The 20,009-nt window shown below is 35.4% G+C and overlaps 1 protein-coding gene and 1 pseudogene across 8 annotated transcripts in view; both read left to right on the top strand.

The window, feature by feature from the left end:
• Kdm6a (lysine demethylase 6A) overlaps positions 1-20,009 on the top strand; it is a 128,351-nt gene that overhangs the window by 66,284 nt on the left and 42,058 nt on the right. For all 8 annotated transcript variants that reach the window (XM_026784716.1, XM_013350659.2, XM_013350660.2 and 5 more), the window contains exons 7-10: positions 4,982-5,036; positions 10,848-10,882; positions 14,240-14,333; positions 17,486-17,612. In XM_026784716.1, coding sequence (XP_026640517.1) covers positions 4,982-5,036; positions 10,848-10,882; positions 14,240-14,333; positions 17,486-17,612 — 311 coding nt within the window. The remainder of the gene's footprint in view (positions 1-4,981; positions 5,037-10,847; positions 10,883-14,239; positions 14,334-17,485; positions 17,613-20,009) is intronic.
• On the top strand, positions 225-994 carry LOC101987896 (annotated as a pseudogene).

Raw genomic sequence — 20,009 nt, 5'->3', positions numbered from 1 at the left:
GAGAGAGAGAGAGAGAGAGAGAGAGAGAGAGAGAGAGAGAGAGAGAGAGAGAGAGAGGAGCATGTGCGGTGAGCAATAGCTGTGGACCTTACAGTTGCTGCTAACTGCCCTGGTGTATGTGAGGGAGAGGGAGAGAGGGAGTGAGGAAGGGAGGGAGAGCGCGCTAGCGCGAGAGAGCAAGCAGAAAAGAGGTGGAGGGGGGGAATAAGGAAGAGAGGAGGAAAGGAGAGGAGGCAGGAAGAAGGCCGGGGAAGATACCACCATGCTGTGCTGTATGAGAAGAACCAAACAGGTTGAAAAGAATGATGAGGACCAAAAGATTGAGCAAGATGGTGTTAAACCGGAAGATAAGGCTCATAAGGCTGCGACCAAAATTCAGGCTAGCTTCCGTGGACACATAACAAGGAAAAAGCTCAAAGGAGAGAAGAAGGGCGATGCACCAGCTGCCGGAGGCCGAGGCAAACGAGAAGAAAGATGATGCTCCCGTTGCTGATGGTGTGGAGAAGAAGGAGGGAGATGGGCCTGCTGCTACTGATGCAGCCCCAGCCACCAGCCCCAAGGCTGACGAGCCCAGCAAGGCAGGAGATGCGCCTTCTGAGGAGAAGAAAGGTGAAGGGGATGTGGCTCCCTCAGAGGAGAAGGCCGGTTCAGCGGAGACAGAAAGTGCCGCTAAAGCTACCACTGATAACTCGCTGTCCTCCAAGGCCGAAGATGGCCCTGCCAAGGAGGAGCCTAAACAAGCCAACGTGCCTGCTGCTGTCACTGATGCTGCTGCCACCACTCCTGCTGCAGAGGATGCTGCCACCAAGGCGGCCCAGCCTCCAACGGAGACTGCAGAAAGCAGCCAAGCCGAGCAAGAGAAAGAAGCTGTAGATGAAGCCAAACCTAAGGAAAGTGCCCGACAGGATGAGGGTAAAGAAGACCCCGAGGCTGACCAAGAACATGCCTGAACTTTAAGAAATGGCTTTCCATGTTGCCCCAACCTGAACCCTGTCTCTCCCACCCTTTCTCTGCTCCGCTCTGAAGTTTCCTCTCCTGTCCCGCTCACTAGTGTGAGCCTATCCTCTCCCACCTACTAGTTGAGTTGGTGCAGTCCGTCATGGCATAGAAGACGGGTCCAACAAAAATAATATAAGTTCTTTAGCCTGAAGTATTTCTTTTCTTATTTTAATTGTCTTGTGGAGGGGGCAGTACAAGGCCTTGTTATGGTCTATTCTCTGTATTTCCTCAGTAAGTTAAAATTGAAATAAAACAAAACATAAATTTTGTAGCACACTAACTTTAGTGAGCATTGTAGTTAGTGCTGTAGTCACAAGGAAGTTCCTGGTATAGAGTAAAAAACTGATAAAACCTGTTATTAACATGTAATAAACTCCTTCCTCCCCTAGGGTTTCTTTGTGTAGCCTTGGCTGTCCTGCAACTCTATCTGTAGACCAGGCTGGCCTCAAACTCACACAGATTTGCCTGCCTCCTAAGTGCTGTGATTAAAGATATGTGCTACCTCTCCCAGCACTAACATGTAACTCTTAAAAGACTGTATCTGTCATCATTGAACACAGATAACAGTTTTGGCTATGGATCTTGTTTATATATTCTGAAATACTGGTTTCTAGGGACAAACACACAGCATAAAAACCCTCAGAACAGTGACATTTAACACTGCTAGTGGTGTATTAGAACCATATGTAGATTATTTTCTGGCTTGAATAGTGGTACCTCTCTTATTTAATCAAAACATCTTGAATTGAACTCAGAAACAAAATATTGCTTTAAATTAATAATTTTCAAGTAAATTGGAATAATTCATTCCTTGTCCATAGGATTATGAATAGACAGACTCTAAAGCTAGGAATGAAGCACTTCAAAGAGAAATTTTAATTCATTTTACATTGTATAGATATAAATTTCATCCTTTAATTAGAAATCAAGAATCAAGTTCCAGGCTATATGGAACAAATGACATGTTTGTAACAAAATTGTGAAATGCTGAGTAAGTCAAGGTCTTTTAAAACCAAAGTTGATGTTGGTTATAAAGATATTAAGGACTCAGCAGTTAAGAACACTGCCTGCTTTTCCATTGGACTCAGGTTCAATTCCTAGCATCCACATGGTAGCTCACAACTGTCTATGATTTCAATCATCTCCCCCCCCCCCGAGGATTTGATGCCCTCTTCTGTCCTCTGGTACCAGGCACAGGCACTCATAAATGCCAACAGAATCTGCAATACTTCAAACTACATAAAATTGTGAGGAGAAAAGAAAATCACTTTAATATTAAAGGCATATCTTAGGCAAATCTTTTTGCTTAGAAACCATTTTTTGTTGTTGTTGACAACATTCATCCTTTGTGTTTATGTAGTTTTTTGCCTGTAGAAGCCTCTTTTTAATAATGGCTATTCTATACAACCAAAGTCAGTTTTAGCACTGCAGTATTTTGTTTTGAGGTACAACTGTTTCCCAGTAGTGTCTATGGTTTATATGTTAATAGGTATATGTGTGTGTATCATATGTACATATATTATGTTCCAATATTGGATATAAAGCTATAAAATCATACACCGAAAGATGTGTCAGTCCTTTCCTTTATGTGGGATGATTTTGTATGCCTTTAAAAATTTTTATCTATATTTTTTTGTATATGAGTATTTTGTTTGTAAATATGTGTGTGTACTACATGTGTGCAGTGCCTGAGAAGGGCCAGAAGATTGCTTTGGATGTCTTGAAACTGGAATCACAGATGCTTGTGAACCACAATTATGTAGGTACTGGCAACTGAATCTAGGCCCTCTTGAAGAGCTGCAAGTACTCTTTAACTGCTAAAACATTTCTCCAGCCCCTTATCAATAAATTTAGTATAAACAGTAATTATTTTGTAGAATCTTCCATTTTCTAATGCATAGTTGCTCAGTAATTTTTCTCCATTTTTTCTCTTTGGAAATGTTTGTAGGTTTGAACCAATGCACTAGTGATTTGATTGCTGCTTTTAATACTTATAATTATATAAATATGTGACCCGAATGATTCATACCAGGTTTCTATGCAGGATCTTGAATGCTGATAAATGATCTTTCTTTCAGCATTTCAGTGAAATCAATAAAACTTAGACCATCTTCTTCAAGGCTATTTCCTTTTAGTTCAGTTGTTGCCTTTGTTGACTCAGAGGAAAGGACTGTCTTCTGTCAAATATGAATTTCTATTTACAGGCTAGATGAGACTTAGAAATATAATACAGACTGAAAGTGTGATTGCTCTGCTTTTCTTTCTGTCTAGAGGAAGGCCTGTTTTACTCTCATGCTACTCATGTATTTCAAAATGGGCTGTTTTTTATTGCTACGGTGGCACACTAAAGGGATGTTAGAAGACTTGGTATCTGTTTAGTAGACCAAAGGAAAGGGCAAACAATCTTTGAAGTAGCAGATGTTGAGACTTTTTTTTCTTTATCTTTTTTTTTTTTAAGTTCAGTCAAGTATGGCATATAATTTTTAACCTTTATTTTGTTGACCATTGTGTTCATAGTGTGTTTGTATTCTTAGGGCATTGGAGGCTTTCAGTAAATGTTTGTTAAGTTGATTAAGCATTAATATTTAGTGTTTCTAGCTCTAGTTTAGTTTAGCTATTCAGTAGTTACTTTAAGCCTCAAGGTTTAAGAAAGCTACAAATGCAGAGGCTAGCTTGATTTTGCATATATGTAACAGACATTTGTGATTGTACATATAAAGCTACTCTTATCAAATGCTACTTTTCTAGATTTCTTTTCCATATAATGGTGGGTAACTGACACTTTATTCTTACTACAGGAAGATTCAAATTTAAGTGCAGTATTTTTGCTTTCATGTTAAAATACTAAAATACCATACTTAATTTGATGATAGTATTTCTTTTGATGAAAGTTAGATCTCTTAGGGCTTATATCTAGAAATTGACACCTTGAATGTCAATTATTTTTAGGTGGTTCAAGTATAAGTAGAAATAAATTTATTAAAGTTGATTTCTTAGACAATTTTACATTGTTTATTACTTTCAAAAGTTTTGTGGCAGCCTGAAAAATTAGAATATATATGTATATATTTGTGCAGTTTTTTTCAGAGCATTAAAGACATTTTATTACCTTGCTTATTTAACTTAAAATTTATACCAAGTATATAATGCTTGGTTACTTTTAAAAACTTGTTTGTATGTTCAATTTATTGTTGCTAAACTAGGTATATCACTAAGTGTTTTTGCATTTTAAAAAATTTGCGTTAAATGCTGATGTTAACATGTATTTTTATGTATGCTTATAGTAAATATTGCCTACGAAATTAAGCAAATTGAATATATACATTCTAAAAAGAAAATTGTATTTTAAAGATAAATGCAGGCTAACTATAAGGTACTTAAGTATAATGGCTATTGAAGAATCAGTGAAGGCAGATAGTTTTACCTTTCATAGCAGTTTTTATAATTAAATTTCTGCTTTCAAAAGTTTAAGTTTCACTTTGAGATAAAAAGTGTTTGGACACTACTATTGGACTTTGACTTAATATTCTGAAAAATGATACAGAGCTGGACATGGAAGTCAGTAAATTGGGTGCTTGCCTGGCACTGAGGAGACCCTAGGTTTGATCCCAGAATTTTCCCAAAAAATAAATTAATAAAAAGGTTCATTATATTTAAATTATTTTATAACACTTCTATTTACTTGAATACTTAAAATCTAAAGCTTTTTCATAAATAAAGAGATGCATAAAATAATTTGATAAGATCGATTCTTCAAATTCTCTACTCACCTGCTTTAAGACAATAACCCAACAGTAAATATATCTCAGTTTTGAGGAGTGAATATCCAAAGTAATTCTCATTCACTTGTTAGTATATTCCATTTGTGGAACATAATTCCACATTTTTATTAGATCTAACATATCTGAAAAATATTTTAAGATCCATTCATATGACTAAATTTTTTAATGCATTGACTTTCTTACTTTCCTCTTATTTGCAGCATTTTCAGTTAGCTTTGGTTGACTGTAATCCCTGCACTTTGTCCAATGCTGAAAGTAAGTATTAAATACCTTTTGATACATATGTTCAGATTAGTTTGTTACAAATGATGACAATACTTAAAATCATATTAACAACTTCTGTTTAGTGTATTTCTTCTAGAATTATTGAGTGTAACCATTGGTTGCTATGGCTGCTTGTACATATAGAATTGTGACATTAAATATTTTCACCAGTCTACCTGAATAGGTAGTGAAGTGGGCTGATGAAGAAGGTTGATTTTTTTTTTAGTAGCTTATTAAGTATATTGTAAATGACTTAGATTGATTATAAACAGTATTTTCCATTTATGTAGTGGATATGCAAAGATTTATGTGGTATTAAAATTACTGGAAATATTTTGACTTTATTATAGTTGATATTTTCTGGTTAATTAAAGAAGAATGCTGTTGTGATGTGTGTTTTGATCCAGAGGTTTTATCTTTTGTATAGATTTCTTCCAGGAGCTGATGGATCGATAAGTTTATCAGTGTATGTTCTAGTGTATCCATATAGTAAACTTTAACTAATAGATTATTAAAGAGTATTTTTTAATTTGATCTAGATTTTTTAAAAAGTATTTTTGGAAAATAGAACTTTTAAAATAGAAGAGAAAATAACACTACTACATGAAAATTTCAGGTTATTCAGTGAATCCTGTTTGTCAGGAAATAACTGTTTTGCTATAAAATATTTGGGTTCTCTTTTCCTTTATCTTCTTCTTCTTTCATCTTCCTTCCTTGTTAAGGGAGAAGTGGAAAGAGAACAATTGAAAAACATTGTTCTATAAGAGAGCAAACAGTTGAGCCAAGGGATACAGATCCAGCACCCAAATCCTTTGTCATTCTGTCCTCCTACTTAGACAACAGTATAGAAATATAATAGTGAAAAGTAGTTTCAGTGTTTTTTAAATGCCTATGAAAGAAATTTGCAGAATTTTAATTTTTTAAATTATTTTTATTGAGCTATACATTTTTTCCACTCCCCTACCTTCCTCCCCTCTTCTCCCCTCCCTGTAATCCCCACACTCCCAGTTTACTCTGGAGATCTTGTCTTTTTCTCCTTCCTATATAGATTCTCTCTTAGGATCCTCTTTGTTGTCTAGGTTCTCTGGGATTGTGGACTGTAGGCTGGTTTTTCTTAGCTTTATATCTAAAAACCACTTATGAGTGAGTACATATATTTGTCATCCTGGGTCTGGGTTACCTCATGCAATACGATGTTTTCTAGACCCACATCCATTTGCCCACAAATTTCAAGATGTCATTATTTTTAACTGCTATGTAGTACTCCATTGTGTAAATGTACCACATTTTCTTTATCCATTCTTCAGTTAAGAGGCATCTAGGTTGTTTCTGGGTTCTGGCTGTGACAAACAATGCTGCTGTGAACATGTCCCAGGAGTGTTATTGCTAGATATTGAGGTAGATTGTTTCCTCATTTTTTGAGAAATCTCCATACAACTGATTTTCCAAGCAGCTGCACAAGTTTGCACTCCCACCAGCAATGGAGGAGTGTTCTCCTTACCATCCTCTCCAGCACAATCTGTTATCAATGTTTTTGATCTCAGCCAAGGTGGAATATCAGAGTTGTTTTGATTTGCATTTCTCTGATGACTAAGGATGTTGAACAATTCCTTAAATGCCTTTCAGCCATTTGTGATTCCTCTGTTGAGAATCTATACCCAGAATTTGTAATATAGCCTGAATTAACAGCCTGGGAAAGCTGCAATTGTAGCAGTTGAGGATGAGCTCTGCCCATCCTCACCCCTTCCTCACCCCTTCCCCCCACAAAGAAGTTATAAATAAGTAAAGTGAGTTTTCAAAACCATTTCTGTAGGAGAAATGCTTCTAGTAGTATTTAAGAAGTATAAGTTGCAGTTTATAATTTGAAAAGCAGGATCATGTGAGACTTTTCACTATAAGATTGCCTTGGGATAAGACAGTTTCTTTATTTATTAACCAATGAAAGCAACACATAAACAGAAGGACCTCCTACACCATTTCCTCTTTTCTGTTTAAACAAAAACGATGGCTCTAACATAGAAAAATTACATATAACCAAACAGTTATCAAGCAAGAATTGCAGTTACAATATATATATATCTACTTTATCTTTTATCATAACTAAGGAAAACTATAATAATAACAACTATCTATTCTTCAACTCCATCAAAGACTCCAGAAGGATATAATATTACTTAAGTAAACAGGAAATGCACTGTAAGCAACTTCCAAAATTTTAGAATTGACAGAGACATCTCGCTCCCTGGACAGTCATCCAAAGTTCTTCTGTAGCGTTGGGGCATCCATCTTCAGCCTACAGATCCATAGTATCCAGCAGAGTTTTCCATGAAGCAGGAAGTTTCAAAGACAGTTCAGTTATTTTCTTCTGTATCCTGCAGAATTTCTCACAGACTCATTCATGAAGTGGGGATCCTGAAGGATAATCTCACCTTTAGTCAAGTTCAGCAGTCCTCTCTCTGCAGATTGTTCATGTCCAGTTTATGCAACAGTCCAGGCAAGAGCAGTTTCTTGCCCAAATGGCTAAGAAGCCTCTTCGATGCCCATCTTCCTCTCGAAGTAGCTTGGTGCTGCCAGGAGTAGATGTGTCTCACTGTCATGACAAGTCCTAAGTTATTAAAACATTTTAAATCCCATATTCTGACGGTCTCTGAAAGATTTGAAGAATGCCTATCTTAGTAAAATATATCTCTACACATATAAAATCTAACTAACTGACTATCAGCTTCACTATTAAAGATGACTCTATTAACCTATATTTAATTATACATTACATTTTTAAATGAGCTACATAATCACAATACCTTAATCAAGAGCATAAATAGGCATATAACAAAATTGACCTTAAATTAGTATCAATAAACCAAGATTCATACTAATGCAAATTATTCATATCTATATCATATCTCCCTTTAAATGTAAGCAAACATCTATAGACAATATTTGGGAATATGGGCGTAGATTTGTCCATACTGCTTCCTGTTGTATGGGGGTGCTGTTAATCAGGTCTTTCATGGTGTATCCTGTGTGCTAGGTTCATCTCAATCACCAGTTGGGTGATGTAGTTTTCCAAGGATTTTCACGTCAACTTTTCAGGAGGCCGTGGTCCATGAAGCCATATTGGTGTAGAAGCAATCCACAAGTTCTCATCTTCTGTAGAAACAAAAGAAAAACCTCTTTTCCAAAGCACCATATCCTTAGACCCAAATTCTGAAGTCAAGATACCTTTATAATATACATGCTGGTTTAGCTTAGCGGGCCATACAATGAAATATCTCTCTGTACTTAGCTTCTTCATAGTCAAAAAATTCAAAGAAGACACAATGATATACAGAATCCAGAATATCTTTGAATTTTCCATTTTTATGTGTCTTATTTTTCTTTATTTCTTTTAATCTATGACTATCTCTTTAAAGACTTTACCCTTTTTTAAGCATTAACTTTATTTTATGACTTTATTTTATACTTTTTCTTCTCTCTATCAAGCCTGCTTACATATATCCAACATTGTAACCCTTTTAGAGGTCTTTTATGTCTGAATCTGTCCTATTGCGAATCTGTAATTATTTGCTGTTCAGGAGTGCTTTTTAAAATGCTAAGCACTTCTTAAAAACTTAAGCTGCACCATTGCTCGGGTAACAGTCAGTGCCTGCTTGCCCTGCCTAGTCCAGCATGGCGGAGCCGCTCCTGCCTCTGAGCCTCGCACAGTGCTCCACTTCCAGGCACATAGAGAGTCAACATTACTATCAAGCAAGCCATAGCACTTCACTCACAAACCCCATCCCTCTCTGTCTTCCACAAGAGACAGAGGTTGCACTAGCAGCATAGCCCAGACAGCCGGCATTTTAAAACCGCCACTTTTTTCCTTCTGTGACTGCTGAGTCAGGAAAATCTCTCTGAGGCATGCTGCCAGCAAAGAGCAAAAAGCTATTTTTTTTTCCCTAGAATTCCTTTTTCAAGCCCTCTCAGGTTTTATATGGGTTTAGTTGACCACCTTGGAGCCCCAATTGTTGGAGGGAGAGGCTTGTTCATCCCAGCCGCCTGGCTAGCTTATACCCGAAATAACCACACAGAAACTGTATTAATTAAAACACTGCCTGGTCCATTAGCTCTAACTTCTTATTGGCTAACTCTTACATCTCAGTTTAACTCATCTCTACTACTAATCTGTGTATTGCGTCGTGTCAGTGGCTTACCGGGTAAAATTCCTATCGACTGTCCCCAGCAGAGGATCTATGGTTTCTCTCTGACTCTGCTTTCTTTGTCCCAGCACTCAGTTCTGTTTTCCCTGTCTACCTTTAAGTTCTGCGCTATCAAAAGGCCAAGGTAGTTTCTTTATTCATTAACCAGTGAAAACAACACATAAACAGAAGGACCTCTTACGCCATATCTTCCTAGTATTAATTTTGTTAATTCTCAAAATCTAAGTTTCTAAATAAACTTAGTTTCCTGACCTTTTATGGCAATATTAGTTTACAAAAAACACCTTTTGCTATTTGTTGACGCCTTTTCTTGGTTTTGAAGTCATGTTGTTTGAAAGAGGACTTTAAAGAATTTAAATGTATATTGTTTTAGTGTTTTTCATACTCTAAAGGACACTTAATTCAAGGGCTAATGAGATCCTTTTTCATAAAGCTAGGACAACTTAGAGGAAGTTTAGAGTAGTAGTAGATCACCAACTAGTTGTTGATGTTTTGTTTTCAATTTCTAATACCACCTTTTATTAGACAACACTAAAAAAAATGGTAGTGGCCAGAAGTTTCAGTACTTTAGAACACTAGTGTAAAAGTGCATAGATTTTTTTTTTCCATCTCTTCTTCGTATAATAGTCTTCCTCTCACGTAATGAAATATATGAGTGGAATTCACCATAAAATCTATAATGTAGGTAGTGATCAATAGAAAAAAGCCCTTGAATACCTTCTGTTTAACATTAAAGAACTTAAATTTATTACTTTGGTTTTTCATTTTCTAAAGATATTTTCATTTGCACTTATCTGATATTTATCTTATTACTTATCTGATGTTTATAATAGTACTTTTTATCCACAGTGTTATTTTAAAATTCATTATATGTTTTTTTTTGTTTGTTTTTTTACCTTGCTTTTGTGACATTGTTCACCTGGTCAGAGCTAGAAAGCACAAACATCAAGAATCACCCACAGAAATGAATCAAAAGGCAGCCTTTGAGACCTTGTTTATAATGTCAGGGTCATACTTTCAGAAATCTGAATTAATAAGAAGCTTCCCAGAAACACTTGATAATAGCTTTGAACCTTGTTTTTACAAATTTATATAAACTATATACATGTAATTTTGAGAGGGCATCTGAGTACTTGAAATCTAGGTACACACACACGAGATAAAAAAGTACCAGTTTTTTTATTTTTGGTTTTGTTTTTGTACACAGATGATATAATATCAGGAAGAGGGGAAAATAGAAGCCAAAATATTCTTTTATTTTCAGTGTTTGTTAATTCCAAGACTGTTTACTAGTTGCCCTCCAAGTGGTTTGACTTCTTTGTTTCTTTGTTAATGATGAAATCTATACTCATTTGCTAAGCTATTAACACTAATAACTAACAAATTTCATTTTATAATGACCAACAATGGCTACATATAGTTTGTTTTTTTCTGCAGTGTAATTGTATAGTTTTTATTAAGAGCCGGTAAAAATATGTTCCTATTACTTAAATCTATGTACTTGTGCTATCAGCCATGCGTATTTTCTGTTTTGTTATTCTTGAATGATTTGCCCCCAAACTTTGCTGTATTGTTACTGTTTTTTGTTTTCTATCATTTCCAGTTCAGTTTCACATTGCCCACTTATATGAAACTCAGGTAAGTGCTTTAATTTACCCAAGTTCAAAAAGAAATATACAGTATCCCTTACATCATGCATTAGTGAAATTAAGTTCAGATAATTTAATGAAATTCTAAGCATTATATTATGCTTTTATACTCAAGTTTACTTATAGTTTTACTTATAGTTTTGCTTTATCAGTTGCTATACAAGAAATCTTGGAGAAGATTTTACTTATGACTTGCCAATAAACTTGATTTGGTAGTTCAAATGGCTATATTTAATATTTCTTTCTTGCTGAAGAATGCTTCATTCTGTAATAGATGCTTATTATATGTTTTTAAATGATTTTATCAGTCACTGTGTACGTGTGTGTGTGTGTGTGTGTGTGTGTGTGTGTGTGTGTGTGTGTGTGTGTGTGTGTAATCAGTTCTCTCTTTCCCCTTACTTGGATTGTGTGGATGGAATTCATTTTACCAGGCTTGTGAAGTGCTTTTACCTACACTGAGCCATAACACCATTTTTTAGTTGTTAATTCTGGTTTATAAAGTTTCTCAAATTATTGTAGTAATTGGAGCGGCGAGGCTGCGTCCCCAGCACCCCGGCCACCTGGCTAGCTTATGCCCCGAAATAACAACACACAAATTGTATTCTTTTAAACACTGCTTGGCCCACTAACTCTAGCCCTTACAGGCTAATTCTCATATCCCAATCAACCCATCTCTAATAATCTGTGTGGCATCAGTCTTACCGGGAAAGATTCTAGCCTATGTCCATCCTGGGTTTGAGCTTCATGCCTGTGTCTGCCTGGGAGCGGGGAGCATGTCGTCTCTGCTCCAGAGAGCAGAGCTGTCCAGTCTGAGCTCACTTCCTCTTCCTCCCAGCATTCTGTTCTGTTTACTCCTCCCACCTATGTTTTAACCTATGAGGCCAAGCAGTTTCTGTATTACTTAACCAATGACCTTCCTCCATCAAATTATTGTGCTATGTAGCTGAGTTTGGAAACCACAGACAAATGATTTAAGACTATCTGATTACATCCCACAGAAATCTAAATATGAGGATGTAGCAGGAACCATGTATCTTCTGGGGACATGCTTTATTGTATACTTGAGTTACTATGTGAAATTAAGAAATTCTGTGTCTCAAACAGTATTTTGTTTCATCTCCACCTGTTAAAAGATTTATGTTTAAGGCCAGGCAGTTGGTGGCTCATGTCTTTAATCCCAGCATTCAAGAGGCAGAACAGGCGGATTTCAGTGAGTTTGAGGCCAGTCTGTCTACAGAATGAGTTTCAGGACAGCCATAGCTTCACAGGGAAACCTTTTCTCAACCCCCCTCTCCCCCCGCCAATGTGCTTTTTCTTTTTTTAAATTGTGTTTACCTAATTTTTATTTAGTCGTTTTCTTTAATCTTTTATATGTTGGGTTTTTTTTCTTTTGCCGTGTGTGTGTGTGTGTGTGTGTGTGTGTGTTTGTCTACCTGCCCGAGGGTCTACATGGTTTGTGTACACATGTGTGCCCTTGGATTTACAGGTAATTGTGATCCACCTAATGTGGATGCTGTGAAAGGATCCCCAGACTTCTTCAAAAGCAATAAACACTCAACCATCTCTCCAACTTTTTTTAATTTTAATTTTTATTGTTTTGAGAAATTATATCCCTCTGGCTGGATTTAAGTTGTTTTGTTTTGTGAAGTCTTTATTCTTACTTGTGGTTTGTGGTCTTTTGCCCATGTTCAGTGAATTCACTTTAATGCAGTTATTGTTTTGTATGTGATATGAGGTAGAAGCCAACTTTGTGTTTTTTGTTAGGATGAACATATCTTCAAGTGTGTCATTGTTTTGTATTTCTAGTTTTTGCATGTGTAATAACATTGAGATAGTTCACAATGTATTTTTTAAGGTATAAATCTGTTTATATTAGTTGAAATAGTTCATTGTGTCTATGATCTTAGCTTTAAACAGTCAATTGACTTAGCAAGGTCATTGTGAGCAGTCTTCTAGTATTCTAATCATCTGCTCATTCTTCTCCAAAATGTACTGTCACTACACAGCATGATTGATATATTTTGTTTTTCTGTCTTTATTCTTCAAGCTACATTGTAGCCCAACCATTTCCATTATGATGTGTTAGATGTTCAATAAATACTATTTGGTTGAAGGAATTAGATTGAGTAGGCTGGCCCTTATTCTTCAGTAATTGCCTACTTAACTTTTGTAGACTAGACAGGATTAATGTCTTAGAAATTAGTTGAGTTGATAAATAGAAGTTCAGTTACTAAATGCTGATAGCCGGGCGGTGGTGCCTCACACCTTTAATCCCAGCACTCAGGAGATTGAGGCCAGCCTGGTCTACAAGAGCTAGTTCCAGGACAGGCTCCAAAGCCACAGAGAAACCCTGTCTGGGGGGGGGGGGCTATCAGTGTGCAGTTGTCTAAAATGCTCCCTCATTGTTGAAATAATATATTTACATAATAGAGTTCCTTAGTTATTTCCAGTGCTATTTGATAATTAGAATGATTCTGTAGATAGAAAGATTACACATTACCTTTTATATTAATTTGTAGATGTCAGATCATAGGGTAAGTGATTTGCTTGAGATTCACATAACCAGTTTTGTATTTTTCCCTATACCTGTTGTTCTACCAAGTATAATTTAAAGGCAGTGCTTGCAAGCTTTTCACTTTTCAGCCTTTTCCTTTTGCTTTGAAGGAGTAGCTTTAAACTTTGACTGTTGTGATAATAGCTTTTGGTCATGGTGAAACTTTGAGGAGAGTACTGTGAGTAAATGGTTGCATTTACAGATTTGCCTATGGAACTTGAAAATACTATAAGCATTGTTATACTGTAATTATGGGACTTGTGATATATTTCAAATTATAGATGTTATAAATATTTGTAAGATTTCATATTCTGGAAAGTATACGTTTATAACTGAGATTTTAATTACATTTGTACCTGTGATTTTATTATATCATTTTTTGAGTATGTTCTTCATTATTGTGTTGCTTAGAAACTTGTTGCTAAGCAGACAGATTTTACACTTGGAGAGTACTCTGGCTTCGTGCATGTTATTAAGTAAAATTGAGATGATTTTCATTATTAAATAAGTTGAAGTGATTTTGACTATTGGGAGTTGGCAAATATTTAAAAGGTCATACTTTAATGATTTTTTTTCTATAGTGGGTGTTTATTATTAGCATTGGATACAATTTGAACTTGTCTATTGTTAAAAACAAACATTCAGTAATAGAATCAGCCATTTTCACTTCCAGCTAGTTTTTTAAAATGTGCCAAAGCATAATAAATATTATGTAATTCTTAATATATGCCATAGTTCTTTAAAGGTTATATTGGTTTCATTTTTCTCTATATTTCTTTTTCTGCTTTTTAGAGAAAGTATCATTCTGCAAAAGAAGCTTATGAGCAACTTTTGCAAACAGACAACCTTTCAGCACAAGTAAAAGCAACTGTCTTACAACAATTAGGTATGTAATTTATGTCTTATGTTTTTTACTGTTTTCAGGGTTGATAAAAATCTGAACCTTCTGCCAAGCATTTCCCATCTTACAGTCTAGCTGTGTAGTATAATTCTTGGATATAGATTGTTCTTTTGTGGTAGGGGGAGGGTTGGGTTTTGTTTTTCAAGACAGAGTTTCTCTGTCGCCCTGGCTGTTCTTGTAGACCAGGCTGGCCTGGAACTCACAGATCGTCGCCACCACCACAACCTGGCTAAATGGTCCTCTTAAATTCTGAAAGTTCTCCCTATTATTTAGCTATTTATTGTGTGAAAAGGTATGAGCAGTTCCTTTGTGCAACCTTATATTTATGCTTAATGCTCTGTGAAATTGAGTGATTTGCCTGTTTATTCAGTGGTTGATGAGCTTCCTTTCACAGTTTCATCAATATTAATCACTAAAATATTTTATCTAAAAAGTACACAAACTCTAGCACACTGTGGTTTTTATAAGGACACAGTCCTATTTTAATGTTAAATATGAGACTATGTAACTATTTAGATCTTTGTTTCGTTGTCTTGAAGAAGAGAGCAAAGAAGCCGTCCAGTCCTCAATTTTCTTACCTAATTATTGAGTTATTTCATTTCTGTGTTTTGTGTTGGAGTTATCCTCTCAGTTTTGTTTGGTTTAGGTTTGGGAAAATCATTTGCTTTATTTTTATTTTTTTAAATTTTTTATTTTTTTGAAACAGGGTTTCTCTGTGTATCTTTGGCTGTTATGGAATCATTTGTTAATTTTTAAGTAATGTGCGTGTGTGCGTGCACATATTTATAGTATTTTTTGTGTAATTTTGAATTCAGTTGAACAGATTTATTGTGATTGAACACATTGCCTGCTGTATTAGTTACTTTTGTATTACTGTGATAAAACACCATGACCAAGGCAACTTGGAGAAAGAAGGGCTTATTTTGTTTGATCTTATGGCTTCAAAAGCATAAGAATCTATCATGTCATGGTAGGGAAATAATGGAAGCAGGCAGGCATTTTGGCAGGAACAACTGAAAGCACACAATCCAACCATAAACAGGAATAAGAACCAGAAGGGACTGGGGGTTGGGGGGGGGCACGAGCATGCAATTGCTCCCTCATATTAACTGATGATGATGCCAGGGAGCTTTTAGAGATTCAAAACCCCACCCCAGTGACATACTTCTGTGAAACCATAGCTTCTAAATCCTACCCAAACAATGTCATAAACTTTGGACCAAATATTCAAATGGCCAAGACTCTAGGAATCATCTCATTCAAACCTCCACACCTTCATATAAAACCTTTGTTTTTACAGTTCAGTTTTAGCTATTAGAATTTTAATTTAATAAATTATAGTGTTTGAGTAATGTGAATTTTTATTTTTAAATTTAAACATGTAGTACAGTGAAAAAAGTTTTGGATTTTTAGGTCAGAAAAAACAAGTGTGATGACTTTAAAATTATTTACCTATCAGTTAATGTGATCTATCTATCAGGACCAACTCCTTTTCGAGGCCATTTTTCTAGGTTCTGCTTTTTAAGTGTTTTAATATAGTATAGGGGAAGGGACTTGCACTTACAGGCACACAGGTGCCATGGTAGACATGTGGCTGTTAGAGGACACCTACACCTTTAAGGAGTCTGTTTTCTTTTTCTACCAAGGGTTGAATTTAAGTGCTCAAACTTGCTTAACAAATGCTTTTGCCTGGTGAGTGATGTCACTCCCCCATCTCCATCTTGTTTTGCTAGTAATAGAAGGAGAGAGTTTGGAAGAGTGTTTTGTTTGTTTAACTTTGATAAAACATGGTAACTGAATTTCTTGAAGATAATCTTTAGTTAAATGGCAAATGTCAGAAAAAGAGGGTCTTTGTTTAATGTGCTGTAGACTGTACCAAGAACAGAGCTAATTTTATACATTGAAGTGATTTACAATTGAAATGTGACCTACTGCCAAATTTAACCAAATTTATCTTACACATTTCAAAGATTTAAAATACAGTATTCCATGGTATATTTTTTGCTAGATTAACTACTTACCAAAGTTTTTTTGTTTTCAATATATATATATATATATATATATATATGCATGCATATGGTTGTTTTGCTTACATTTATGTCTGTGTAACAAGGGCATGTTTGGTGCCTTCCAAGGCCAGAAGACATCATCAGTCTGAGCTGAGCATGCTGGCCTGCTATCCCAACATTTGAGAGGCAGAGCAGACAGATCTCTAAGTTCAGGGCTGGCCTAGTCCAGGCCACCCATGGCCCAACACCCCCCTCCAAAAAACAAAAAGAAAACAAAGCAGCAATCATTAGATCCCCTGAAACTGGAGTTTCAAAACCTGGGTTACCAGGTTCTCTTAAACAGCCAGTGAGTTCTTCTAATTGCTGAGTCATCTCCTGTCCCTTGATCATATTCTATTGAACCCAGTTCTCTTAAACAAACAACCAGTGAGTGCTCCTAACTGCTGAGTCATCTCCAGTCCCTTGATCATATTCATAGAAAAGTTTGTTAGGTATTTTGTCCTACTCCTAACATTTGAATAGAGGTTTTATAGGTTTTATATAGTTCTATTTTTTTAAAGTTAAACATTTTATAATTCTTTATAGTTTTTATTTTACATGCAATGTGAATTTGTTTACTCAGGGAGGTAGGATTGTGCATGTATATTAATCTGAACTGTCATTAGTTATACAGTTTTACATGTATTCTTTGGTAGTAAATATTGGACCAAAAGATTATCTTGGAGATTCTTTATACTTAATTTTTATATAGAATAGTATGTATGATGTATGGAAAAATTACTAGTAGTCAATGCAGTCTTGCTATTTATAATTTTGATTGATAATGTATACCTTTACAGTGGACATGTTTAGTGGTAGCTTATTGAAGTTATCTTGAATTTGTAATCTACTGTGTGTTAAGTAATAATTTTTAAACTCTTTAATTTCTTTTAAAAGCTGTTTATCTCTTTGGCATTCCTTCCTATGAGAAAGAATTTCTTATTGCAAGAATTATTAGTTCTCAAATATTAGAATGCGTTTTCTGAAGTAGATCAGTAATACTTTGATGGAAAAGCTTATTTTTGCTAATTTTCTGCTTCATATTTTTAAAAACATAACTACTATATAGTATATGTTAATGTTTTAAAGGTTGGATGCATCACACTGTGGATCTCCTGGGAGATAAGGCCACCAAGGAAAGTTATGCTATTCAGTATCTCCAGAAGTCCCTGGAAGCAGATCCAAATTCTGGCCAGTCTTGGTATTTCCTTGGAAGGTGAGATTTAACCAGATAGTTATATTCTGCTACTGATAGTTAAAGCGAAGAGATTTTAAACTTCGACATTCATTTATACCTTGAACAGTATATTTTCTCTTTTTAATAGATTATAATAAAGGTTCCTGAAAGGTAAATGATAAAAGAAAGCTTCTAAATATATTAGTTTCATCATAACATAATCCTGTTTCCTTAACAAGGCATTTCTTATATTTATTTATTTGTTTTTTTGTTTGTTTGTTTGTTTATTTATTTATTTGGTTTTTCGAGACAGGGTTTCTCTGTGGTTTTGGAGCCTGTCCTGGAACTAGCTCTTGTAGACCAAGCTGGTCTCGAACTCACAAAGATCCGCCTGCCTCTGCCTCCCAAGTGCTGGGATTAAAGGCGTGCGCCACCACCGTCCGGCTTTTATTTTAATTTTTTATTTAACCTGAATTGTTGCTAGTTTTTAAAAAAGGTCCTATCAGATACTACTTTTTTTCCGTGAACTACTTTGTACATTTCCTCATGAGTTCTAGCATTTGATTTGCAGTAGAACTCAGGTCCCACTTTCACTTGAAATCTTAACATTCTTTGAGAAAGTAAGTACATTCTTCTTGGATTTGCTGGAAAGAGACATCAACTGTAAGAAATTTGTTCAGTGCTATTTGAGATGCCCTCTTTCTATATGCATTTGATAGATCCTAATTCATTTACCTTTCATAATATAGTGTAAAGATCACTGTACTAGGTACCAAAAGACTCAAATTTAAGCACGGGCTCAGTTAATTTTTGTAAAATTGTAGATGGTACATATACAACCCCTTTGAGGCTTCAGTTCCTCTCCCCCTCTTCCTCTTGATTTTTACTTTGATATTTGATCATATTCATCACTCCCCCAATTTCTCTCAGATCAGATCCTCCCCCCTTTCCCAGTCATCCACTGACTCTGGTCCTTTTATATTCTTCACAAACAATCTACCTGCAATGGTCCCTAAATCTTGGGGAAGATAAGGTGTAATATAAATGCCCCATTTAGAAGTAGGCATGTTCAGTCTCTTATTCTTCTTTACTGTTACCACTTGTAGGTTTCTGTTAATCGCTATCTACTGTAAATAGAAGCTTCTCTAATAAAGGTTAAGAGATGCAGTAAATCTATGCATGTAACAATAATTCATTAAGAGTCTGTTTAATACTATTTCCATTTAGTAGGTTCTTTCCTACGACCTAGGCCTGTCTGGTCACAGGTTCTTAACCTCAATAATGGTGCTGGGTATGAGTTTATGCATGTAGAGTGGGTCTTAAGTTCAATCAGAAAGTGTTTGGTTATTCCCAATATGTTTGTGCCATCATTGCACCTCATGGGGTATGTCTGGCTATGTCAGTCATTTTTTCCAGTTTTCAGGGTTCACAGCTGGGTGAGGTTGATAATTACTTTTCTTCAGGGATAGCATGCACAGCATCTTTCCAGCTTCCGGGTCAGTGCCAGATTGGCATCTCCCATGTTTTATGATTCAAATATGTGATGTCTTTCATAAAGGGATTGCATTAAATTAGTGGTTCTCTGGGGACAAGAGAAACTGTAGCAAAGTGCTTACTGGGACCCCTTGGGTGGAGATTAGGATTCTGCTAAAAAGTACAAGGTACTGGACAGCCAACCCTTATAACAAATAATTACTTGGCTGCAAAATAGATGATCTCTTACATACCTTCCTGTGTCAAAGCTTCAGTTTTGTGATTGCACTTAAATTCTAGTTTTGTAAAATTGGTTTGTAATGAACCATACCTAAAATTACTGTTTTAAAAGGCAGTAATTTTCAACTTCAGTGAACAGTAGTCCATTTTTTTTTCTTTCTTCAGTCAGCTGGTTGTATATTCTGTACCATTGAGATGTATTATTTTGCAAATGTGCAGTAAACTTTCTTGAATTCTTAAACAAGGGATAGTTATCATAGTCTAACTTGTTTTATGATTCAAGATGATCATTTCAGTGAGTAATTATTTTTCATCTGTTATAATATTCTGGGTCTACATTAAACTTTTTGATGCTTTCTTACAGTCACTACCGTCTAATGTTTTGCTTTTAATATGAGATGTTTATGAATAAATAATATTTTAAAGGTTGTCTTTCTGTCCTTGTCCCTATGCTTTTGTTCCATTTTTTACTTTATTACTGACCTCATGTCACAATTTTTTTTTCCATAGAACAGTTTGTCGGTACTATGTGAAATGTGCTTCTCTGTCTAGTCAGTAATTTTTTTGATACTGTCCAGTCTGTATGATAGTAATTCTTAGGCCTGTTTTTACTAGCTGTCCTCTGTTCTTACAGATTTTCTTCATATAGATAAATTTCAAAGGTAGATTTCTATAGAGCTATTTTAAATTTCAATGTTTTCACATAGGTTTTCCATCCTAATT

The sequence above is a fragment of the Microtus ochrogaster genome, chromosome X, assembly GCF_000317375.1.
Source record: "Microtus ochrogaster isolate Prairie Vole_2 chromosome X, MicOch1.0, whole genome shotgun sequence".
Lineage (NCBI taxonomy): Eukaryota > Metazoa > Chordata > Mammalia > Rodentia > Cricetidae > Microtus > Microtus ochrogaster.
This window is presented reverse-complemented; position numbering and strand designations above follow the sequence as displayed.